Raw genomic sequence first — 27,357 nt, forward strand, 5'->3', positions numbered from 1 at the left:
GCTAAATAGATGTGACTAGAAAAGGTAGCATATAGCAATCTGGCTGTTAGTTTATTGGCTAACATTTATGTTTGAAATTGGAAGATCAATAAAAGGGAACTTTAATTTCAAACAAGCATACACACTAAAAAAAGGTGTGTGTGGGGGTGTGGGGTGGGGTGGGGGATCATTATTTATCTTGAGAAAGCAACAAAACTAAAAATTTTTCCAAAGAAGCAAATGGAAACAGAGGTCAATAGGCTGTGACCTGTATCTGTTTTATTTTAAACTTATTTGCACCTCCGCTTAGTGCATTGTAGAATCTTAAGTGACGTTAAAAACAATGGGCAGACAAGTTTAGGGTAACTCAAGGAAGCACAATTTCTATTGTAGAAAATGTTCCTTCTATGTCCATGAAGGCAGGTACTGTTTTTTCTCCCTTCACTGGCGCCCAGAACAATACCTAGCATAGAGTAAGCACTTAACACTTCCGTGCTGAACGAATGAAGCTAGACTGTCAAGTCTGAAAGATTAGTGGCTGTTGGCCCCAAGCACGTCTGCTGCCTTTCCAGCACGCTAGCTGGCATTTCCTCATTCTCTTACTTTTCTGAGTTTTGAATTCCCATGTTTGCCCCTCCTTCGGGATGGCCGAAATTCTGTCCCTAAACCCCGCCACTCCTCAATCAATCCGCTTTCTCACACAGACGCAGCTGTTTCCACGGAATGTCCTGCTGAACAAGCAGGGTACCTGAGGCAAGTGGCCCCGGGACCTTGAGGAAGCGAAAGTAGCCTGCTGGCTCATTTTTACAATCTTTGGTAATCGACCAATCTACTCCCTCTCATCTCTTGCAGAGCCGCACTGCAAACCTAGGCTCCGACAGACACTGTAAGGAGGGAGAGAACGCCAAAGACCCTTCACCGGGAGAGAAGGCGGGGCGAGCGCGCGGCCCCCCAACGGCCAGCCGTTCCGCGCGCTCCGCTGTTCGACGCCTCCCGCGCGGGGTTTCGGTGGCCTCGGCGCGAGGGCAGCGGGGGTGCGTGCGCGTGAAAGGGCTCGGGAGGAGGAGCGCCGCGCGCCGGCAGGTGGGCATGTTCTCGCGCGCGTGCGCGCCGCGTCCTCCTCACGTTCCCCGCGCGCCGTGTCCCCTCCCTTCCGGGAACGCGCGGCTCTCGCCCTCGCGCCGGCTGCGCCTTGGTCTCTCAGAGCCGCACGTTCTCCCGAGCTCCTGGCACGGCCGTAGCCTAGACAGCGGGTCTCTAGCCCGGCGGCTTAGCCCCTGCTCTCAGCGTCGCGTCCTAGGCCTTTACTCTCCCTCCGCCACTCCCCTTCCCTTTCCCGCCCTTCTTTCCCACACGGTCCACCGAGAGAGCCTGGATACGAAGCAGGCGAGCTTGAGAAGGGGGTTGGAAAATGGAGGTGCCGCGCCTGGATCATGCCCTCAACAGCCCCACCAGCCCCTGTGAAGAGGTGATCAAAAACCTCAGTCTGGAGGCCATTCAGCTGTGCGACCGGGACGGTAAGAGAGGCGGGGACCGTGAAGGAGAGGGGCGAGCCCGCGCCCAGGCGCTGTGGCCGTGGCTCCTCCGACCCTGCCAGCCGGGGCGGCAAGGTCTTTTGTTGTCCCTCCTGTGCACATAAATGCAGGTGGGAGCTCCCCTCCTCCCTCTCGCCCTCCTCTTGGACCCCAGAAACAAAAGGACTCCGGGGCTCGCGCATTGGAGCTGAAAGGCGCCGTCATTCCCGGCCGCGGCGCGGGTCGCCGTCCTCGCCCGCCTGGTCCTGGTCCAGGAGCTGCCCCGGCGAGGCCGCCGTTCGCGCCCGCAGCTCTTGTCCCAGATCAGGCATTTCTGATCTTTGCTGCAGTCCCGATTTCTTGGGTCTCACGGCACCCAAGGGAAAATAACCTCTGGATGTTGCTAGCATCCCCTACCTCCACACGCACACGCTAGTTAGCATTCTCTGCCCAGAAACTTAATCCGTTTTCTTTTTAAAACCTCCCATCTTCAGATCCCCCAAATGTAGAAGTCTTCGTTGTCTCAAAATGGGTTTGGGACGACGGTTTTTTCTGTGAAGGGGAAGGAAAAGAAAAGTGCGTTTCAGCACCAAGGACAGCCACAAGCTTTATGATTTTAGTCTGTGATTCAGAAACTCTCAAAATCTGTAAAGGAAGTGGCCTAATATATCTGCTGTGATTAAGAATATGTGTTGAGTACTCACCATTGTATCTGGATATTATATAGCTTATTCTATTGTTAAAGTTGGCAGTCTTCTAAAGAAGGAAACTGAGTGAACACAGGTCTGAACATTGAAGAAAAAAGCTAGTACTGTGTGCAGTATGAGTAGCTATAGTGCTTCTGTGTTAGTTGGAATAGTTGGAGAGTCAGTGCTATTTCAGTAATTAAACTTAATTTGTAAAGAAGTCATATGATTAGTAATTGATTGGCCAAGTAATTGTAAAATTGGACATTTGCCAAAGGAAAAACAATTTACATGTCAAATGACTGAACATTTTGTGGCTGTAAATGAAATTAATGTTAAACTGTGTATAGAGATGATGATTTAAAAATATTTTTAAAGCCAAGGTTATGTAGAGATACTAATATGCTCACAATAATATCATAAATTTTATCAGTATGTAGTCCAAATAGAGAGCAGAGGTTTTGGTTCCAAAGTCATTTAAATGGTAATAACCTGGTTAAGCGTTGCTATACCATTTAGTTTAGGTCAACTGACCACTGAATTTCTGTTTATTAATAAATTTAGGGGACAGAATAATTACTCTTTGAAGCCTAAGTCACTTAAATAATTTGTGAAACAGGTGAAGTACAGATAAATACTCATGCAAAAGCTGCTTATATTTCCTTTATCCTTAGACGGTTTTGGTCTTTGTAGTAATAGGTGCGTATATTTATGTCATCTAAAAAATTAATCATTTTGGTATTCCATATATAAGCTTACATTTTTAGATTCTAGAGATTATTTGTAAATGCCATATAGCAAGTCCTATGGATTTTTAAATTTATACTTCAATGAAATGACAAAAAGTAATTTCTTTGTGTAATGTTACCATTGTAAATATTTTGATTTTCCTAGACTGGTTTGACAGAAAACCAAGAATCTAATAAAAATATATTTCATTTTCATTTAGTTCAGTGATCTATCAAAAGCACATCACTGTAGTTATTGGAAATAGGTAATTCATGGTTGCTCCATTATTATCTATAATTAAAATTGCATTTACCACATGTTTCAAAGATATTAGGAAAAATAAAACTGTTTTCCTCTTTTATGAAGTTTACAGAGTTAACAATGTAGAGTACAAAAATTAATGCTGCATTTATTATGATCTCTTAGAGTAGTAGCTATTTTATTGTAATTTTTTTAGTTGTTTCATTTCACATTATGAATCCTACAAAATATGTTAACACTTAATTTTGGGGGAAGGTGCTGGTACTAAACAGTATCTATGAAAATTACTACTTTTTTACAGACTTCTAATTGATTAAACATAGATTAAATAGCGTATCCCAACAAATACAAGGGCTATCTCTTCTATTAAAAGAGATGTGTAAAAAATTTGGAAATAGCTGATGTAGAGATGTTAAATGCTTAAATTTTTATTTTGTGACTCTACATGCGAATTCCAAAAATGTTAATAAAGACAGTTTCACAAGAAGGAGGAGGTAATATAGTTGTTTTAACAGGACAATCTTTAAATGCTGCATTAAGGTCATCAACCAGACCTTATTTATCATAATTTTACATTGAGAAATTTTCAGCTAATTGCTATTTACTCCTTTCACTTCCACTCAGGTCTCATTATTTTATTTCGGTAAATATGTAACATAGAAATATTAGGATTGAAAAAAGACCTATTATGTGCTCAAGTACATAATAAGTGATATATTTTTATATTCTCTGATTATAGAAATAAATTTGTCTTGTTTGTTCTTTACTTTTCTCACTTTTACTCTACTATTATTCTGGTGATAGGAAAAAATGAGAACAACATTGATTTCTTTGAAGTGTAATAAAATAGAACAGGAGAAAGTACAATATGATTGTTAAATTTACATTTTCTTTTACCTTCTCTATAGATGCTTTTTATTTTATAATGTTTTGAATATTGCATCAAATATGAGCTGTAGCTAGTGTTTTAAATGTAAATATAACTGTTTCTTATGTTTACGTCACATTCCTCTTTTGTTCTTTTCTGTCACTTGCCTGTTTTCTTATAATCTATTTACATTATTGGGAAAAATTCATAATGTTTCTTTTTTTCACAGTTTCTCAAAGTGTTTAAGGGTCTCTGAGGAATACGGAATAGAGTGCAAGTGGTCACATAATTGGATTTTTCAGTTGAGCAAGAGGGTTCTTATACACACATACCTTATCTCGTTTGCTTTTATCCTAGGTATGTGTGCTTTGGTTGCTAGTTCATGGTCCCTGACTAGATGTTCCTTGTAGTTCAAAATAAGATTCCGGATAGACTTTTATTAGGAAACCTCTGAAGATATGCTGTAGATCTAGTACTTTCTGTAATCTCTATTGCAAGTAGAAAAATGTTCCTGTTCCTCCATCTCTGTTGTACTGAAGTATCCACAAGTTACATATACCATGTACTTTAATTGTGGCTTTTCAAAAACATTAAGGAGAAACAGAAACAATTTCTCATCTGGAAGCATCAATAATATGGGAACCCATTTCCAGTTTGTTTCTTCACATAGATACTTTGGACTCTAACTGACCTGTGTCGAGATAAAACAGCCACCAACCCCACACATATAATTCTACATTACTTCTCTTCATATTTTTAGTCAAGCATATAAAGCTTGCTTTCCTTGCTGAAAAGGAAAGATTTATCTCTATGTTGCTTTGCATGCATCCAAACTTCTTCTGCACTCTTATTATAATAGGAAGAACATACACAATTGATTTGTTATATAGCACTTAAACCCACCCCCAAGGCTGTCTAGCTTTAATAAGTATTATTTCCATGATTAGGGCATTTTATGACTGCCTAGATACAGTTTATGGAGTTTTATTAAGTTCATCAGCAAGGGAACACATTTTAAAGAAATTACACAGAGAGAGGATGACAAATTTCTCTGTCTTTGTCTCTAACAATAGTTTTATGGAGGAAAAGAGAAAAAGGTTTTTCTTTTTTACATATTTAAAAAGACAAAGTTCTTTGACTTTATCATATCTATTTAAGTTATAAATTGGTTAGGACTTCTTTATTCTTATGGAAGTCTGAATTAAACAAATTTTAACTTTGAAAATATAAAGTAACACAGAAATGCTTAGTAACACAGTGCTGTACTAGACAATCCTTAATGACATTTTCTAAAGCAGACATTTAGGAGAAGTACCCATAACTGTTACCTATAGTACAAGAACGTAAGTAGTCATTACTCAGTCTCACTGACATGCATATAGCATAGTGGTAATACCATTTTAGAATCAGACAATTTTATAATCTCAGGTCAGATCTCTTACGGGATTTGGCTCTTGATAGATATGTTACTTTAAGCAAACTACTTAACCTTTCTTTAGCCTCATGCTTTTTCATGTAAAATGGGTGTAGTAATGTCAATCCTGCCAGAGTGTTGAAATTGTTAAAATAATTAAATGAAGTGTTATATAGCATTTCTACAATAATCATTACTGTAAATGGAATCTTATTCTCCACATATCTTCTTCAACTACTGCTTTTTTCTTTTTTTGCTAATGTTTAGATCTTTGTTGTCTTTAATTTCAGTTGTGTTGTTTTATACTTAATAAATCCTTATGTCACTTCGGCTTCATGAGCAGTCAAGGGAAATCATAGATTCTGAATTTTAAAAGAAACTTAAATTTAAAAATCATAGTTACATGACTCTATTCTTTGTATTTTTCTATCCCATCAGTGATATCCTTGTCAACCTTAGTATTAAAAACTCTTTTCAGCTTCTACTTTAAACCAAACCTTCTGTTTGCTGAGTTTCATGTGCCTTGTGACCTTGATTTAAGAATTTTTTTAATGTTTTTTTTCTAAGGATACGTCTATACCAGGATATGTGACATCTGGATTCATTTCTTTGACCCAGATATGACTATAGAGATGCTATATATTTTTATTAGTGAGTATGAACCAAAATAAAAATAAAAACTAAAACAAAAAACTTAAAATCATATTTCATTAAACCAAATCATACTCTTGGTGGGGGTTCTAATTCATTTCCAGAGAAGACCGAGAAATTAGAGTAAAAAGTCACATCAAAGGATATGTGACTAGACTCCCTCCAGTGGTAGAACGCCTGATATGTCATAAGTAGTAACACTGGCAACTTGCTTTGTTGCCTAGGTAAGCCAGTCAGAAATTCATTCTATCGAACACTGTCTAGATAACGTCTTCGGATTATTGCTGCTGGTTTTTCTTCCTCACTTAGGCAAAATCTTGATTTTTCCTTTACTTTATGAGTTTAGCTTCCCAAAGTACTTTCATATTTTATCCTGAGCTTCAGGAAATAGCAGCTGCATCAATGACTGCAGTAAGCATGATCGTTCTGGTCTCTGGCTTTCTTTCTCTATCCTTAAGAGATGCATAATTTAAGTTTTGTCTTAGAGTATTTGCCTCCTACTTGGACTTGTTTTCCATTCCTGTTGAATTTCTCTATATTAATCTTTTTATTTATTATTTATTTAAAATCTGTTTTTACTATAAACAGTTGCCTCATTCATTAGCTGCTTAAAATATTTTATTACTAGCCTCACTAAACTGCCTTATTAAGCAGGATATATTTTATACACATACGTTTGAGTGTAACTTCAGTATTTAAGGGAGACTTCTAGCAGAAATGTATAGAAGAGGTGAAGGGTCTTGACAGAAAAAATAGGAAGTATTAGCATGTTCTCTGTATCGAAGGATAGTTAGTGGCAATGGTATAAAATAATAATTATTACCAAGAATTTGTGATTGAATTTTCAAGTAAAATGATCAGAAGTAACTAGGATTTTAACTCTGGGAAGTCTGAAGAATCATTTATATGAAGAGGAAAAAAGGAAAAAGGAAATAGTATTTAGACATCATGATGACAGTTTTTCTACATCTCACATTGTAGGTCTCAGTGGATATCAAAATAAGTTCTAAGCCCTTCTCCAAGAATACTTCCCTCTCTCACAGAAATCATATTCCCAGAACAATATTATATACTGCTTTTTCATTATTGTTTCAACATGGATCTCTATAAGAGAAGAACTTACATCTTTTTTAGACTTCTTTTTCTTGATTCCTACTCTTCAAAGGTTACTTATAATTGATATTTTAAGAACCATTACTAGATAAAAACTAACCACTTGATACTTTATAGAAGACTTTATAGATGATTTTTGAGCCATCTGCATAAAGGAGACTTTTCAGAGGGATTTAGTATAAAGTGAAAATGTTTATGTTAAGACATTTGCAATCTAATACTAAGAGACTTCCTTGGAAACTTATATTAAACATTTAGCAATTCCTCTTTTGTTCTGAAGCTAAGAGTTATAGAATGAGGAAGAGATTGTTCAAAAAACTATATATCTCATGAAGGAGACTACAAATTAGGTGAAAAGGGGAAAGTTAGGTTTTGACTTCAGTTTTAGAGTGACTCTAGTAAGTTTTGTGTCTCACCCCTTGAAGGAAATGAATGATTATATCCTGGGGAAGGCCAGCTTTGAACCTCAAAGATGATGAAATAATCTACATTCCAGGTTTGTTAAAAATGCAAATGAGAGCTCTGCATTTTGAAATTGCTCAGTAGATACGAGTTAAACAAAAGCATCACACTAGAATTGTGGTTAGTTTTGTTTGTGATACTATGGGCCAAGTTTGTGGTTCATTTTAAAAGGGACCTCTAGTGATTTTTGCATATACACTATTTGTTGGAGTGGTTGTGGTAAATAATATAAATAAATCTGTCTTTTTGTTTTCTATAGCCTATAAGAGTGTTGCTATCTAATAATAGCATGAAAGGGTTATAGCTTCCCTAGACATATGCCATTAAAAGCAAGGCACAAAAAGTTTTCTATGTAATTACTTTAGTTTTCTTGAAAAATAGTGTCCCATCTTCTGTAAGCCTGAGTGTTTGTAAATCACTCTTTAAAATTTTTAAAGCTGATGATAAATGCAAACAAGAATGAAGATTTTTGAGAATTTTTTAGTATCTATTATGTGATAGATTCTTAATGATTGCATTTTAGAGTTATATCTGTGTTGCAGAACAGGGATCAGCAAGTTACAGTCCTTGGGCCAAATCTGAAAACCTACTGCCAGGTTTTGTGAACAAAATTTTATTGGAACATAGTCATGCCCATTTATTTGTATATTGTCTCTGGCTGCTGCTTGTTACAATAACGGAATTCCTGTGACAGCAGACCACATAGCCCACAACTTTAAAATACTCATTATTTGGTTCTTTACAGAAAAGTTTGCCAACTCCTAATGTAGAGGATAGAGAAAATAAATTAATCTCTCTCGATAGAAATAAAAATACTGAGTTTCTGAAAGGAAATTGTATAATCATTTCTCTTTTCTATATTACCAGTGTTTTAAGATTAGGCAGAGCAGGCACAGAACTGTAGAAAGCTGAAAAACCTTCCCAGCAATAGGCTATTTCTGCTGTGGAGTTAGTCAAAGATGGGTAGCCATCTGTGCCATTGTATTTGATTGGCAATAAGATAAATAAGCCCTAACTTAAATTTAAAATCTAGTCTTCATGTAAACAACTTTAGAAAGAAATACTAGTTATTGATTAGTATTTCCAATTTAATATTTTAGTATACCCAATTATAGTATTAGTATCTACAATTCTATTAATAGGTGTTTTAAAGTGTCAAGAGGACAATATGAATTTTGAGAAATGTGGAGACATATTACAGAAATTTATGTATATATATTATTCTTTCTAAGCCAAATTATCATTGAAAAAAAGTCAAGACCTTATTCATCTTTCTATCATCCATAGTCTAATGCAGAGCTTCTCTATCTCTATCTGTATTTTTTTAATGTCCAATCTATCATTGACTGATACTTTATAAAAATGTAATAAAAACGATTAGAAAAATAAAATTTAAAAATCCCCAAAGATTCAACAGACATAAAAATCACTGTCAAATTTCTATAAAAGTTTCTAAGGCATAATCCTAATTTTTATATTTATTTTATCATAGACTGGTAAATAGTTTACACACCACATTTTGAGTAAACTAGCTAGAGGACAATGCCATTCTATTCTTGTTCAATGATTAATTTTTAGGTATTACATTAACGAGTTAATATTCTCACCTTGTTTACTTTTGTTCATTTACTTGTTTGATATTTTTACTATCTATTTGTGCAGGTATTGAAACTTGAGGGTCTCTATTAAAAACAGGTTAAGAAAAAAAAAGGATCCAAGAATGAATGTAACATGGATCCTGCATTCAAGACTCTTGGCTTTTAGGGAGGTGGTACATTTAAACAGATAAATGTAGTAATATGTGATAAGTACTATAATAGAATATAGAGGAGAAAGGAGTTAATTCTGTCTTGAGTCTCTCACATGGCTTCACAAAGGCAAGCAATAATTTTTCTAGGTATTAGAAGAAAAATAAAAACTTGTCAGGAGAAGGGGGATAAGGGCATTTATGGCAGAGATAAGAGCATATATAAAGGCATTAAAATCTAGTAGTATATAGCATGTGGTTGTACTCAGGGAAATAAGTGTTCCTTATGGGGAAAAAGCTGAAAGCTAGTTAGGGCTATCTAGATTATGACATGATTAGGAGTCTAGATTTATCCAGTCTGAAATCTAGTTAGCACATTTAAAACTTTCTAATTTGTGGAGAACCTTGTAAAGAAAAAACACATTTTGCAGAATTCTAACACTAGCATTTGATTAATGTACATTTATCCTATAATTTCAGATTTACAGCATTTTTCAAATAAAGTCAACCAATGGACAGAGTGAGAAATTAAAATTAGCAGTTATATTTGAAAGCTGTTATTTTAGAATCAGCCTCAACATTCACCTTACTCCTGTATTTTATTCTTTTGCATTGTGCCTAGGAAATTATGGTTCACACAAATAAGTCATGATAAATAATGTTTTTAAACTCATTTTTCCTTCTCAGGATACTCTTCAAATGAATTTATTCATACTTAAGGAGAAATAGTAAATTTTTTTTCCTAAATTGAATCAGAGAGTAAGTGTTCCTTTTGAAGAGAGGTGACAGAATTAATTTATCAGTCAGTTCATTTTCATTGTTTGATGAGAAAATACCATATCTTATAATATTCTGACATTAATTGATAATATTTTTTAATGCTTATCTCTCTGTGGGAACTATTAAAATTTCAGAACAGTTGCATTTATTTGACCTGCATGATGAATTGGAAGTGTAAGAATCAATTTTATTACTGACAATTTTAATGCATTTATAATCTTGGTAACATTGTGACTTTATTGTCAAATTGAGTTTCTTCAGCTTACTAAACAGCTAGATAATCAAATTAATTTGCCTTTTAATTATAAGTAAAAGATATTTATCAAAGGATTTTTAAATTAATAAATAAAGTAATTCTTGTTCCTTTTGAAATATTATATTTTGCTTAAGGACATCCACTTAAGCTTGGTATGAAAAACTAATTTTGAAATTTCCTATCCATAGCATTACAATTAGCTCAGGAGAAAAAAAACACAACCTTTCAATTTAAACTAAAGTCTGTATGTTATTATCCAAAACAATTTTGAAATATTTTAATATCCAATCCTTATTAGTGAGCAATTACTACTTAAGGAAAGCTGGCAACAGCTTCTCCAGGAACTAGCAGTCCTGAGATTTTAAAAGTATATCTACTTCTTTAATATAGTTGGCTCAACATTTCTGACAATTAAGTTGATGGTTTGTTAAAAACTGATTTAGACATTAAAATTTCTTCTCTGTTGTGTGTTGTTTAACCATCTTTGAATTTTCCTATTTGAGAAACTTCTACAAGAGCAAATGGAGAGATTTATTCATATTCTCCCCCAGTTAAATTGTTGAGATTTTACATAATTTCAACATTGACTTAATCAAGTACATATGATGAATAATTTTGTACTGTGTGAACTTTCAGACATGTACCTATGTTTTATTTCAGTTTTTTGATAAGTTTCCTAATTTAACATATTTGTTGCAATGTCACAAATGCAGCTTTTTTCCAATTGTGTATGCTTTTGTTCATAGATGATAGGGTAACTTTGTTCTAAGCACATTTTAATTGCCAGATTTACAATAAATACAGGCACAATTTTTTTTTTTAATTATGGAACTTGATAAAGACCGTATCATTATTTGCAAAACCTCCTTGTATGAGATCCAGGGAAAACTTAATCACCTGGATGTAAATTCTACTGACAGATGACTATCTTTAAAATTTAGCATTGTATTTTAGCTTTCATGAGAACTTCCAGCATATTTATTTCACTTGAACATAGTTGCCAGTATGGTCAGGATTAGCTGAAAAATCACCTGGTACTACTTAACAGTTTTATTTTGATGTTTACCCAAAATCACATAATAATAAAAGCACAATTTAATGTATGTTACTTGTATTACCATTTTAAAAAATAGCTTTAAAATAAATAAAAAGGAAGTTAAATGATAATGTTTGCTGAACCCCTTAATGACCTCTGTATTAAAAAAATTAAATTATTGGTCAGAACCAATTTCAATCACTGGTTCTCAAAATTTATCACATGGAGGGCTTGTTAAAACATTGATTGCTCAGCCCCACTCCCAGATTTTCTGACTTATTAGATCTAGGGTAGAGCCCAAGATGCTGATTGTGAACCAGAGACCATGCTTGGAGAACCACTACTCTAAGTACATGGTCAAAGAAGTTCTAGGTAAGGAAGAGATATTACATATTTAGTTTTAATAATAGTATTCTTGCATCCATTTGAGGAATGAACTGGGTTACTGAGCTCAGGAATTTAACCACTTATAAAACAATTACAGACAATAGAATTATAAAAAGAAGATAGAAAAAAACGTGGGAAAGAATTGAACATTTCTGAAGTAAAAATCTGAAGCATGAGATAAATAAGAGAAGTTCTTGCTGATGGCTGAATTTTCTAGATTGGGAGATCGGGTACATTGGACACCAGTAAATAAAGTTCTAATTGTTGGTTCAAGGGAATGTAAAGGAGTAGCTTTTATAATAACATATTAAATAAGTCTTTTCTGGAAAACTTAGGTTTCAGATGTCTGCAGAATACCTAGATGGAAATGTCCAGAAGGTTGTTAGAAATATCCATCTGTATCTCACAGAGAATTTGAGAATAAAGAGGAAAATTCGGTAGTTCTTTTCAAGCTGTTATTCTATTGCTCCTATTTCTCCTTTATCAAGTGTTTTTTCCTTCATCTTCTAATCAGTCCTTTGGACTTAAGTCAAATTGTTGAACTGCTCATTAGAGTAAATTTGTACATTGGTTGGCATTAGAGTAAATTTGTATGCTGGTTGGGTCTCGTTTTTTTTGTGGTGTCTAAAAGGAACATTTGAAAATTAATTACTTGGTATAATTAAATTTGGTTTATGTGGTTATTTGAGGCAGTTAACATGGAAGATATATAATTGACCTAAGGTGTGTACTTGGTAGATTTGTCCCCTTATTTTGACTAAAAAGAGAATAAAGTGTATGACTTTCTGTATTTACTATGGAAATACACTGGATTAGTTTTTCCTTCCTTGGTTGGCAACATAGTCTGCAGTTCATAAAATAAACTGCCCCATATGGATCAACACTCAGACTTTTTCTTTGCTGCCCTCATAATTTGAAGACTTCTCCCCCAGTTATTTTTGCCCATAGTATTAATATTTTACAATTTTAAGAAAGACACTTGTTTTATTTTAATGTATTAATATTTTAATGGAATCCTAAATATATTTCTCTGGATACAGACATGATGCTATTTAACATTAATAATGTGTCTTTCTTTACATTTTAAAATGAAGATATGTTATCCTTTAAAATAATCTAAAATATGAAATCTAAACTTACAAACCATATTGATCAGATAATAACTATTTTCCCCATTAATAGTGTTTTCTGTTATTTATCAAGTGTTCTTAATTGTTTCCTTCAGAAGAATTTTACAGAAAGGCAGAATGGCAGTGAATTGTACTACCAGTTAAACTGTCTTAAACATTGGTTACTCAAACTGACTTCGATGAAATTTTTATGAGGGGAAACAAATACAGTAGATATTGGAAATGTGAAGATTTAACATTTTTAGCGTCATCTGTTTATAGGCCATTTCAAAGATAGCTTAATTGTAATTGTGATGACAAGTAAATTTCAAAAGCACTTTAGAATGCTGCATTTGTATCATTTACCTGAGTTTGCAAAGCTTCTTGTCCAGCATTTCTATCATTTCTTCATTTTTTCTTTGAGCACACAGAACTCTAGTGAAATGTCAAAAACATTGTTTTTAAGTAAAAGAATGTTCCTAAGAAAGAAAAATGTGATGATGTAAGAAAACAGGAAAAAAAGGATTTTATCCAAATAGTTTTTCTTAAATTAAAAAAGTAGTTTTGCAGAATTTTTCTGTTGACTGTTATTGGGTATGAAACCCAGAGGACACATAAGATAATCAACTGGGCCATGGAAGAAAACAACAGAAGTTCTATTAAATTTGTTTAATCTTATCTCTATTGATTAGGATTTGGTATATCAAACTATCATGTATTTTGTATGGGCATGGGAGACCTTTATATAATTAGTATATAGAATTCAAAATGTATAAATATTAGTGTTAAGATACTAATGTACTCTCTTCATTATAATATACCCATTCCTGTGTGATAACTTTTCCAACTGTGACAGCTCTTAAAACCAAGTATCTACATAAATCAAATTTAGAGCTGGTCATTTAAATTGCTGTCATAAAATGTTAAACCAAGATTATCAAAATAAGAACACATATTCATATACATCCCTTAGTAATAAAAGATAAAAATATTAATGTATTTTACCATTTTAGATATTTATTTTGTCTATACTATATAATGTTCATAACATAAGTACAGTAGTATGTGTATACATTTTGTCAACAAATGACTACACTTGTGAATACATGCTCAATATTTTTTATGTAGAGGTACAAGATAAAAAAATGTTCTGACAACAAATCTGTATATTCACATCTTGCTTTACATAGCAAAGTATATGTATGATAAATCCACTCAACATTCAAAGGTAGATATGATTACATCACATAATTACATACTTTTCCTTTATCATCAAAAACACTTCTTAAATGTACTTTTTCACTGAGGTATAATTGACTATTAGTTTCAGGTATAAAATGTAATGATTTCATATTTGTATATATTGTAAAATGTTCACCACAGTAAGTCCAATTAATGTCATTACCATACACATTTCAAAAAAATTTTTTTTTTCTCATGATGAGAACTTTTAAGATCCATACTCCTAGATTATATCACCATGGCTTATTCATGTAATAACTGGAAATTTGTACCATTTGACCCCTTTCACCCATTTTGAACCCCACCCCCTCAGGCAATTATCATCTGTTCTCTATATCCATGAGCTTAGGGTTTTTAGTTTGATGTTTTTTGTTCCATGTATAAGTGAGATTAGACAGTGTTTATCTTTTTCAGTAAGACTGATTTCACTTAGCATAATGTCCTCAGGGCCCATCCATATTGTCTCAGGTGGCAAGATTTCATTCTTTTTTGTGGTTCATTAATATTCCAGTGTGTGTGTTTATATGTGACTATGTGTGTGTGTATGTATACCACATCTTTATCTATTCATTCATTGACAGTCACTTAGGTTGCTTCCATGTCCTGGCTATTATAAATAATGCTGAGTGAATATACCTTGTTAAATTAGTGTTTTCATTTTCTTCAGTTAAATTCCCAGAAGTAAAATTTCTGGATCATATATTTCTAATCTGTATGTCTTCTTTGGAAAAATGTTTATTCACATCCTCTGTTTTTTAATTGGATTAGTTTTTGTTACTGAGCTATATTAGTTCTTTATATATTTTGGATATTAACTCCTTATTGGATATTTGATTTGCAAGGATCTTCTCCCATTCAATAGGTTGCATTTTCATTGATTGTTTCCCTTGCTGTGCAGCTTTTTAATTTGATATAGTCGCATTTGTTTATTTTTTGCTTTTGTTTCCCTTGCCTTTGTTGTCAGATCCAAAACAATATCACAACTGATGTTAAGGAGCTTTTTCTATAGTTTTTCTATAGTTTACTGGTTTACATAGAAAAAGCATACTGCCTATGCTTTTTCTATAGTTTACTGGTTTACATTCAAAGTCTACATTCACATCTTTAATCCATTTTGAGTTAATTTTTGTGTATGGTGTGTGATAGTGGTCTTCTGTCTGTTTGTAGTGGTTCATCTTTTTGCATGTGGCTGTCTGGTTTTTCCAACATGATCTATTGAAAAGATTATCCTTTCCCCATTGTATAACCTTGAGTCCATTGTAAATGACCATTTATTTGTGGGTTTATTTCTGAGCCTCTATGCTCTTCCACTGATCTATATATTTTTTATGTTAATACCATACTGTTTTGACTACTATAGCTTTGTAATATAGTTTTAAATAAGGAAGTGTGATGCCTCCAGCTTTGTTATTTCTCAAGATTGCTTTGGCCTTTGGGGTCTTTTGTGCTTCCATACAAATTTTAGGATTGATTGTTCTCTTTCTGTGAAAAAATGCCATTGGAATTTTGATAGGGATTGCACTAAATCTGCAGATTGCTTTGGATAGTATGAACATTTTAACAATATTCTTTCAATACATGAGTTTGTAATATCTTTCTATTCATGTTTTCTTCATTAATGTTTAATAGTTTTCAGTGTACAGATCTTTTGCCCCTTGGTTATATTTATTCCTAAGCCTTTTATTTATTTTTTGATTAATTTTTTTTTGTAATTGTAATTTTTTGTAATCACAATTGTCATTAAGACTTTTTTATTACTTTCTCTTTCTGATGGTTTATTAGTGAATAGAAATGCAACAAATTTCTGAATATTGATTTTGCATCCTGAAACTTTACTGAATATGTTTATTTTTTGGTGGAGTCATTAGGGTTTTCTATGTATAATATGTCATCTGCAAATAGTGATGATTTTACTTCTTCCTTTCCAATTTAGATGTCTCATTTCTTTTTCTTGGGGACAGCAGGGCTTATGCTTGTGACCCCACAGAGATAAATATACTGCGTACTTTAAAGCTGAATCTGAGGTTGTAGTTTTGAAGCAGCCTAAATCTAGTTGCTGATTGAAAATCTCTAAATTGAGACATCAACAGTTTTTGGCAGACCTTCAACTACTGGGAGCTGTTAAAAATAAAATAGGCTGCTTGGGCAATCACAAAGATTTGAGAGACAACCAAGGGCTGGGGCAGGTTGAACAATAAAGTTAATCCCCTACATGAGGCCCACTCCTACAAGACTGGGAGAGGTGGCTGTTTTATCTAATGAATGGAAACCAACACAGAAAGTCAAGCAAAACAAGGAAAAATAAATAAAGGAATATGCTCCAAACAAAAGAACTAGATAAAACCTCAGGAAAAAACCTTAGTGAAGTGGAGAAAAGTGATTTAGCTGATAAAAAGTTCAAAGTAATGATCATAAAGTGCTTACCAAATTCAGGTGAAGAATGGATGAATACAGTGAGAACTTCAACAAAGAGAAAATATAAGAAGGTACCAAATTTAAGTCATAGTGCTGTACAGCACAATAATTCAACTGAAAAATATACTAGATAGCCCCAACAGCAGACTAGATGAAGCAGAGCAAATCAGTGGACTTGAGGAAGAGCAGTAGAACTCACCCAAAAAGAATAACAAAAAGAAAAAAGTAATTAAAAAAATGAGAAAAGATTAAGGTACATGGGACAATATCAAAAGGACTAAAATTCATGTTATAGGGGTTCCAGAAGGAGAAGAGATAGGGGCAGAAAACTTATTTGAAGAAATTGCTGAAAAGATCTCTAACTTTGGGAGGAAAAGAGAATTCAGATACAGGAAGCTCAGAGAATTTCAAATAAGAGGTACCCAGATACCACACCAGGACACAATATAATAATTAAATTGTCAAAAGTTAAAGACAAAGAGAGAATCTTAAAAGCAGCAAGAGAAAAACAGCTTGTTTTGTACAAGGGAGCCAGAATAAGACTATCAGCAGATTTGTCAGCAGAAACTGTAGGTCAAAAGGAAGTAGCAATAACTTATTCAAAGTCCTGAAAGAAAAAAACAAAACAAAACAGAAAATTGCCAACCAAGAATACTTTATTTGGCAAAATTATCAATTCAGAATTAAAGGTGAAGTAAAGTTTTCCAGGCAAACCAAAGACAAAGAAGTTCACTAACAGTAAACTAACCTTAAAACAAATACCAAGCTGTAAAGAAAGGGCACTAATTAGTAACAAGAAAACATATGAAAATATAAATATTACTGGTAAAGATAAATGAATATATACAATAAAGGTTGTGGATTAGTCACTTATAAAGCTGGCATGAAGGTTAAGAGACAAAAAATAGTGAAAACTGTAACTACAACAATTATTGGATATTCAAAATAAATGATGTAAAATGTGATATCAAAATCAAATGGGGGGGAGAGTAAAGAAGTAGAGCTTAAGAATGCATTTAAATTTAAGTTGCTACCAACTTAAAATACACTGTTATAAGTAAGCCTCATGGTAACAACAAAGTAAAAACCTATAGTAGATACATAAAAGAGAAAGAGAAAGTAATCTAAGCATATCACTAATAAACATTATCAAACTACACAGGAAGAGAGCAAGAGAAGAAGAAAGGAAAATAGAGAAACTTCAAAACAGCCAGAAAACAATTTAGAAAATGGCAGTAAGGACATACGTATTAGTACTTTAAATGTAAGGTGATGAAGTTCTCCAATAAAAAGACAAAGTAGCTGAATGGATAAAAAACAAGACCAATCTATATGCTGTCTACAAAGACTCCCTTCAGATGTAAGGACACAAACAAACTGAAATTGAAGGAATGGAAAACAGAAATCCCATGCAAATGGAAACCAAAAAAGCTATGGTAGCTACATGTATACCAGACAAAATAGACTATAAAATATAATGTCATAAGAGACACAGAATGGTGTTACATAAGGATAAAGGGGTCATTCCAACAAGCTGATATAGCATTTTAGAATATTTATGCATCCAACATAGGAGTACCTAAATATATGCACCAAACACCAACAAACCTAAAGGGAGAAATAGACAGCAACATAATAATAGCAGGGGACTTTAATACCACTTACAATGGATAGATCATCCACAGGGAAAATCAATAAGAAAACTTTGGCCTTAAATGACATATTAGACTAGATGGACTTAACAGAAATACACATAATTCTCCACCCAAAAGCTATATAATACACATTCTTCTCAAGGGTACAGGAACATGGTACCCACTGGCTATAGCATGAAGATGGCACCTGCCCACTGGAATAAGGCAGAGGGAGAGTGGATATATGGAGCCTGCTGGAAAAAAGAAAAAGGAAAAGGTGAGGAAAGGCCTAGAATTAAAAACAATATAAACACAAGATGGCACCCACTGTCTGGAGTGAAGTAGAAGGAGAGTGTGAAGATGTGTGCAGGCTACCAGTTAGTAAGCCTAGATGTGTGCAAAATTAGATACCTACCCCTCTGTCACTTGAAGATTAGAAAATATGCTTCATTTACATAAAGGCAGGGCACCTTTCAGATAGCTGCCTTTGCACTGAGCCCTAAGGCAGGTGAGTCTGAGCTGTTGAGCCCCACTGTTTTTCAAAGATAGATATTTTGGTGGCTTATCTCCGAGGTATAGGTCTTAAAAGTTGGTCACCCAATGTGGGGTTCAAACCCTTTGCTCCTCAGGGAGCAAAGCTGTGGGTTTTGAGTTCCTCCCTTATTGTGGGTTGCTGTGCTGGGGGTGAGGTTTATGGTGAAATTGTATCCCAGCCTTTGCTACATGCTTTCATGTGGGCCTTCTCTCATTCACCCAATGCATAGGAGTCATTAAAACAGTTTTTCAGTTTTTTTCAGAGAAAGTTTTTCCATATTGTCTGCAGATTTGGTGTGTCCTTGGGAGGAGGTGAGCCTGCAACCCTAGGTCCAGCTTGAACCAGAACTTTAAACATTTTTTTTTAACATGATGGTATCTGAAGCAATTTAGATGAATTCCTTGAAAAAAAATCTTTAATTGTGTATATGAAATATCTGTTTAGGTGCTCATCAAGGAACTAAAACACCACCACAAATTTGGAAGCATCTTGCTATTTACTCCTCTCACTAATAGTTCTCTTTTCCAAAAGATATTCTCATTATCCTTCCCAACTCCCTAGGCATTGACCCTTAGAGACATTCTCTACTTAAAATCTTAAGATAATATCCTTTGAACTCTTTCTCTTCATTGGTCTAATCTGATTTTATCTCTGGTAACTGAATAATTTTGAGAATCTCCTTGATGATACACATTTAACCAGTCTCTTTCCTTCAGTCACATCTTGAGCTTGCTCTGAAAATAATCTTTTGACAATAGGTTTTCAGTATCTGTCTTACCTGTTAAGAAAGCTTAATTCAAGTGCGATATATTTCAGATTTTCATGAAGCTCAGTGTAACCTTCCCTCTTTTAGGGTCATTTGGTTTTTGCTTCTGTCACCCTTTTGTTCACCAAGCTCACCTGAATGACTAATCATCTATAATCTTTTCTCCCCAACATTCCATGTGTTTTCCTTACAAAATCTCTCCAAGTTCAAAGTAAACTGCTTTACCATATACAAGTGGTTGTACCGCACTGCCAGGGCCAGTATTCCCTACTTTTCTCATCTCCCACAACTTACTCATGTCTTCTATTCTGGCTCTGCTGCCAGATAATTGTTGTCTTTTGCTTAAGACTTTACTTCCTACTTCTGTAAAATTGTACATTTTGTATGGCCCCTGACATTTCAAGGGCCTGCTTACCTTATAATTCAGTTATAAACATAGTTATCTTGTCTTTTAATTAACATCATCCTATTTCCAAAATTATTTTGTTATTTATATTCATTACTTTCTATTTTATCCTAGGTAAAATACAGTTACATTTGTGTGTTTTTGTTGCAAACTATTCAGGATGGTACCTGAGTTTGATTTGCATTTGTGCTGTCTTGTGGGATGAAGCATAAAGAGTGGGCATAGGAAGAAGAATTATATGATACCTGCCTTTACATTTTAGTAGTTGCCAGCTGTTTCTCAGACCATTCGAGCTATGATAGGATGATCTTGAGGAATCAGAATATCACAAACCCTTCATTCCAATTTTAGCCTTTAAATAATGTAATTTGAAATTAAACTGAAAAATTTGTTAATTTATCAAAATTACAAATTGAAAACAAGGTAAATCTGGGGCTTGATATTTTTTAAGTTACATATTTTAAGCCTTATTTGAAGATTAAATGTTTATCATTTATTCTTGATACATAGGAAGGTCTCCTAACTGACTTCACGGGAGGCTTGAGGAGGGTTGAGAGTAAAGTGAAATAACTTGAAGGATGAGTAGAGATTAAGAAGGTGAAATAGGAAAGCAAAATCCCTGGAGGTAGTTGTAGGGAGGGAGAGATGAATAATACGGCAGAAATAAAAAATCCTTTCAATAGAAGCTTAGTAGTGATCATTGGTGTGAGAATGGGAATAAGCAGAGATTATGCCAGAGAGGAAACTATGCTACATCTTGAAAGACCACTTTAAAAAGTTATCCTATGTTAACATGGTTAACCAAGGAAGGATTTAAAGAGTGGGAGTAACATTATCTTCACATGAATGCTTTAAGAGGAAAATTTAAGCAGTTATTGTATAGATAATTTTAAAAAAATTAATTTGCCAAATGACTTTGGTAATTTAGGGGTGGGGGGGTTCCTTGTTCTGAATTATACTACTTCACTTTTATACTATTTTGATACTTTGCATAAGTAGTATTACATTTTTTAACCAGAATTAAGACAACACAATTTTAGAACTAGAGAATACCTTAAAAATTATTCAAATAATTCAAACTTTCCAGTTTTTAGATGTGAAAATGAAGGATTATTGAAGTTAAGTAATCTTTTTAATATTATATAGCTAGTAAATAGCAGAGTCAGGATTTGTTCCAGCTTTGTCTAATTCCAATGCTCTGGAACAATATGTCATCCCACAAAATAAAATTGATACTAGGTACAAACGAGATGTTTTTTCAAACTGTTTCAGTAATATACTTTTAATTTGTAATTTATACTATTACTTACATATTCTAATTTACAAAATCAAGGTCACATTAACATAAACTGCAGCACACGTATCTCAACTTCTGCAGAATGTAGTTATTAAACAGACTTCGGATCATGGTAAATTGCTTAGTTAGCTCCACGTATAAGAATTCCTTTCCATTGACTTGAAAGGGAGCAAATAAAGAGGCCTAAATGGTTTCATTGTTGTTATAAAACCTACATCAGATTTCATGAAAAGTCTTTATATAGCTTGATATTCATAGGATTTATGAAATGTATATAGGGTTTATGCCAATAAGCCAAGTTTCTGAAAATCTCTATAAAAAGAGCTATCAAGAAGTAAAACAAACAAGTTATAAAATGTGCTTTCAGAATGTACAAATACTAGATTAACGATGTTCCAGTTTGTTAGGAGAATGGATCTTAAATTTAAAAATTATGAAAATTGATGACTACTGCCTTTTAAATTGTTTGTTACTATTAGGGTACATGGTATAATTCATAGGGACAGTTCATAACTATTCTAAATAATCTAAATGGTTACAGTGTTAAAAATTATATTTTATTGTATGTTGAGTCTAGGTCTGATGACTTTTAACAGATCCCTTTTCTATGGGGGGCTTTAAATTTCTCCTGTCAGTCAAACGAAAATTCATTTATTTAAAAAGTAGAATGATAGGAGTAACATTAATTTCAAAGTCCATGGATTAATACAAATTTATTTGGTTCCATTCCTGTGTCAACTTGGGGAGATGAAGGACCAAATTCTAATGTTAGGTAGATTTCTTTCTCTTTTAGGTATGTATTTTAAATGACTTTCTATTGGCTTATAATCTGAAACTTTTTTTCTCAGCATATTAAGTATTGTCAGCTTTGGTAGAGAATGCAATCTCCAATACACTTTAGTCATATAGTCATACTTTCGTGCTTTCACATATTCTTTAATCATGCATTTATCATTCACTCACAAACATTTATTAGGACCAGGCACTCAAGAGTCAGTAGAAAGGAGTCTCATAAAGTTGTTAAGGGAACATAAACTCAATATACATAAAGTTAGATAGACTGCAAGATGTTCCAGTTCTTGTGGATATTTCATTCACTTTAAACTGATGCAGCAGTTCTCTTTTGCCCATGTGACATTTCTAGGTGTATACCTTTCATTGAGATTATGCAAGTGTTGGTCACGGGAGCAAAAGGGAAGTAGTTGATTCCTCTGTTTTCCACAGAATAATTTTCCCTAATTTTTTTTTTGCTCTCTCACCAACCATGAGATTTCTCAATTGCCCACATTATTAATATGGTTCTCATTTTATCTTTTGAAGTCTTCAGTAGTCACCTATTTTGTTAGCTCAACATGGAAAGCATGTTTGTGAATGTTCTTTTCATGTATTTATCTTCATCTCCCCTGCTAAAAATATGGTATGGCATTCTATTTACCCATATGCTAGAGAATTGCAGAGTTTTATGGGTAACCTGTATCTATAATTCTACTTCAGCTAATTTTTCTCAGGCAGTGGGAGCAGCCACACTGAAAGATTGAATTCTGAAGTGATAGCAACAACACTAGGGTTTGAATTAGTATTGAGCCACAGGCCTTAGCCTGATGATTCTGGATGTCACAACTTGAGTTCCTTAATAACCACATTTAAGTTTAGCCCTTGTCGAGTCACTGGTAACAATTCTATATTTAAGAACAGATATTGTAAGGAACTAAATAAAGGTCAGGATTTTATGACCTTAGCATCAACTCATTCTTAGTATTACTTTGCCTTAGAAAATTGATTCTAGTATTAAGCTCTTGCTTTGAGCTCTTCAGTCAAACCCCTTTTTACATCTGTCTCTAATAATTAAAACCTTGTGTTTTCATATAAAAATAATCTATGTCCTGTTTTCTTGCATATTATCCTAGCTCCTTCTAGCTTAAGTTGCTATTTTTGAGTGCTAGGATTTTTCCTTTCATGATTCCTTAAAAGTAGAATTCTACAATTTTCTGTTAGGCCTCCCTGATGTAATAGCCCAATTGCTTGTACTCCTTCCTGTTGTCCACTTTTAGATTACTTCCTCTCACTTTATATCATACCTTTTTTCATACTTTGCCTCAAGACCTTGGTCATCTGTAGATTTTCAGGTTTCTCTGTACCTCTCCCTTCCTACTATTTAGTATTTCTCTGATTGGCATTTACACTTTTAAAGTTTGTCTAAAGTCTGAATCTCTGCATATTGACTATCAACGTGACACATTCTTAATCTGATTCTCTGATTTTACAGTTACTTGAAAATTTTGTGTAAAGATAGGCTAATTCTGGAAATCCACTGAATGAACCAAGCCTGATTAATATAGCAACGTGTTTTTAGGTTTAGAAACATTCAGAAGCACATTTATTTGATTTAAACTTGTATAGTGCCTAAAGAAGACAAAAAAATTGTAAAAGCTACTAAGTAACTGAAAGCTGCTCTGGATTTGTTTTTAATTTATTTTTTTAGTAGTAGTTTGGAGAACTAAAGCCAAAGAGAAAGAAAAAAGCACCTGTTAATTCATGATAAGTTATTACACTTTAAGTGATTAATCCTAAGTGTGGTTTATCTCCTGTACTAGTCATGCTTTATGACTTCTCAAAATTATGGAAAGCATGACATGATTCTTGAACATAGTAGTTAATATTTCAAATAAGTAAAGATGCGCTTCTTTAGTAAATCAATACAGCAAGAAAGTCTTTTTCCCAACGAATCATAGGCTAAAACAACAGAGACCTTTTACTTAAAGAACAGAGCATACCTAAATCTACCTCACTTTATGAATATCACAAATAGGTCTTTTGTTTAGTTCCTTATGTGTAAATTAGCTGTTTTACAACATAGCATCTGAATAAACCAAAGTACTTTTTAGGTCAACTTATTTGTTTATAGTTTGTCTTAATAAAAGCTTATTACTTTCTTAAAGTAAAACCTGTATTTCTGACTTCATATTTTCCTTTATCAAAGAAGGAGATTATATTATTGTTTCCATCAGGTAAAAAAATCAACCTGTGATTGAAATGTATCCCTAAGTAGCTATGGGCCCTGTGATTTATGGGCCCTCATATAATAAGAGTTGTCCCATATAACATTGAAGATTATATGATAGAGAACCCCTGTATGTATTCCAAATGGTACAGTAATGTTATCCATACAGATTTGATCTGCTTATCAAAATGTATACCACTGGTAGTAAGTTAATGATGAATTATAATTCAGTTAATGATTCTATTTGATTTCATTAGAAGCCATAATTTATTTTCTGTGTCATTTTAAAGGTGACAGTTGGTAAATAATCTTCATATTATCTGTCAACTCATACTATAAATTTTATAATAAGTTAACTGGCCATCATACTTCTATGTTTCCAAAGGATAGCTTTTGCCTAATAACTTATAGAAGACTATTTAGAATGTGTAGTAATTTGTGCTTTGTTTTTTAAAAATAACAACTCATGTCTTTCTGTGCACTTTCTTCAGTGCTACTAAAGTGATCTAGAAATCTAACATAAAAATCTGAACGTGTCATTTACTACTCAGAATTATACAGTGGTTGCTTATTGTCCATATTATTAAATATTAACTCTCAAACGTAAAAACAACAACCATGATTTGATCCTTGTCTCCTAATGTAGCCTTATTTCCTGCCATTTCTCCTGTCTTTTTCTAATGAAATGATTCTGCTTTCTTTGTCTTTAACACCCCATGCTCTCTTTGAAAAAAGCTCCAGGATATTTTTAGAAAAATAATATTTGAAAGATATTTAAAAGTCTTTAAATGTTAGAAGAACTAACTGTAGGTATGTTTACCCTCCAAAATGAAAAGTATAAAAATAATGAGGCATTATGGGCTCATAGTGATACATATTAGAAGTCAGTTACTAGAGATGGTAGTGAAAATTCTGGTAATTATAATCATAAACATGGGTTTCATCCACAGAATATAAAGAAGAGGCTCAAAGGCTACAATTTTGAAATGCTGATTGTTGATCTGTGGGAGAAAAATCGTATTGTGTAAGTTAGCATTCTTGGCTGCAAACAGCCAACACTAACCTGATTTAAAAAAAAAAACAAGACACAATATATTGGAGTAATTTGAAGTGACAATCTGTGTTAAGCCAGCCTAGTGGATGTAGGTAGGACAGAAAACAAAGGATCTATCACAGCTAAGATTCTACCACAGAAATAACCTATTTGAGTTACTACCACTAGTGCCATTGCTAGTGGATGCTGTCAGCCATTGTTACTGACCCTTCTGCCACTGGAAATGCCTGCCTGCTATAAGTCTGGACTCTTACTAAGTGTTGATATTTCTATTCTATGAGGAAAAAGATGGATTACTCAATAAATGGTGTTGGGGCAACTAGATAGCCATCTGGATAAAAAAAATTAAAATGGAATCCTACTCTGTACCATAAATCCTACACAGATCGAAGTCCTAAATGTTTAGAGAATGAAACCATAAAAGCACAAGGGAAAAAGATGAATGAATATTTTTAAATATTTGCTCTTTGGAAACAGAAGGCATAACAAGAAATCATAACCAAAAGATTGATAATTTTTACAGTAGAAAAATTTTAAAACTGAATATCCCTCAAGTTTAAATATTGCCTTGAGAAACAGGCATGGAAAAAATGAAATATGAATATAAGATGAAGGGGTTAAATTAAAACCCTATAGTGCTGAATTTTAATTAGAAGTATCAATAGAACTCATGATGACTTTTCTTCTTAAGAGTAAAACATTTATTTCCTAACTCTGTCAAATGAAAAGGCCTAGCAACAAAAATCAATGCAATAGAAATAAACATGCTTAGTGCCCAGATTATAGTTTTGAAATGCCATTTTCCATGAAAAACAATCATGGATCTTTGAAGAAATGACTGATTCCAGATTTGGAAAGACAGATAATAAGGCTATGTGCCTAGAATATTCTGGAAAGATATACAGAAAAGTTGATAATAATGGTTGTTTCTGGGGAGGGGAATTTAGTGGCTGGATAAAATGGTACGTAGTACACTTTTTACGGTATGCTGCTTTTGTGAATATTGTGCGTTCTTTTTAGAATGATAAAATCACTAAAAATTATTTGGAGCAATAAATTCTTGCTCATTACTAGTCTGTTCCTGAAAGAGCAGAGCATATTACTAGGGGTTGGGGTTGGCAGGATTTACCCATATAATATGATACCAAAATGTTGTAGTGTCATATATGTTTTAAAGTATATTTGTTAACTTCACTGAACCTATAAAAGTGAACGTTGCCTACTAATAGATTACCACCTGAGTAAGAAAGTGTAATTTGTCATGAAGCTTTAGGAATCGAATGATTAATAATTGAAACTTCCTTTGCCAATTCATCAAGTGGTATTTTAGAAGCATAAAAATAGTGTACTATTTCGGAATTTGAGAAATACAGTGGTCCTTTTATTTAAACATTCGTGTATTCAGTAAGCATTTACTGACACTGAAAATATTGGTGACAAGATGGACATGACCCTCGCATTCACAGATATTACAGTCTAGTAGGAAAAAAAGATTAAAGATATAAGTAAACAAATGGCAATTATGGAAGTCTATGAAAAAAACAAGGAGCTAAGGAGACTATCAGTAGCAATGGAAAAAACCAACATTAGGTAGAATAGTCACAGGAGGCTTCTCTAGGGATAATATTTAAGCTGAGACCTAAAAGACAAGGAGAATTAGTTTTCAAAGAACTGGAGGTAAAGTATTATAAAACAAGGGAAGCAGCTCTCAGGGAGTTTTAAAAAACTTGAGAAAGATCAGAATTGGAGAAAATCCTGTATTAGTTGTTGAAATCTGAATTTAATTTCTAGATGGAACATTTGAGTGGATGTTGATGCCATTTACTAAAATGGATGAATACTGGATTGGAGCATAAATTTGGAAAGGACAATCAATTAAATTTAAAGGACAATTAAATTAAATTTAAGACGTTTGTGACACATCCAAATGGACATGTGAAATGCAATAGCCATTGGGTTAAAATGGCTATTTAAATTTTAGTTAATTTAAATAAATTTGAAATTTTAGTTGTTCA

General features: G+C 33.6%; 1 protein-coding gene across 2 annotated transcripts in view; it reads left to right on the forward strand.

Moving 5' to 3' along the window:
- The first annotated feature begins 703 nt into the window (after positions 1–703).
- The window catches only part of PHYHIPL (phytanoyl-CoA 2-hydroxylase interacting protein like), a 67,979-nt gene continuing 41,325 nt past the window's right edge, over positions 704–27,357 (forward strand). The window contains exon 1 of one of the 2 annotated variants that reach the window (XM_036895072.2): positions 704–795. Coding sequence is in view for 1 of the 2 variants with exons in the window: in XM_036895071.2 (XP_036750966.2) it covers positions 1,391–1,496 (106 nt within the window). In the remaining variant the exon portion in view is untranslated. Of the gene's footprint in view, positions 796–1,093; positions 1,497–27,357 lie in introns of those variants that run through there. The other variant, XM_036895071.2, reaches the window with a different exon arrangement.

Source organism: Manis pentadactyla, chromosome 8, assembly GCF_030020395.1.
Source record: "Manis pentadactyla isolate mManPen7 chromosome 8, mManPen7.hap1, whole genome shotgun sequence".
NCBI lineage: Eukaryota > Metazoa > Chordata > Mammalia > Pholidota > Manidae > Manis > Manis pentadactyla.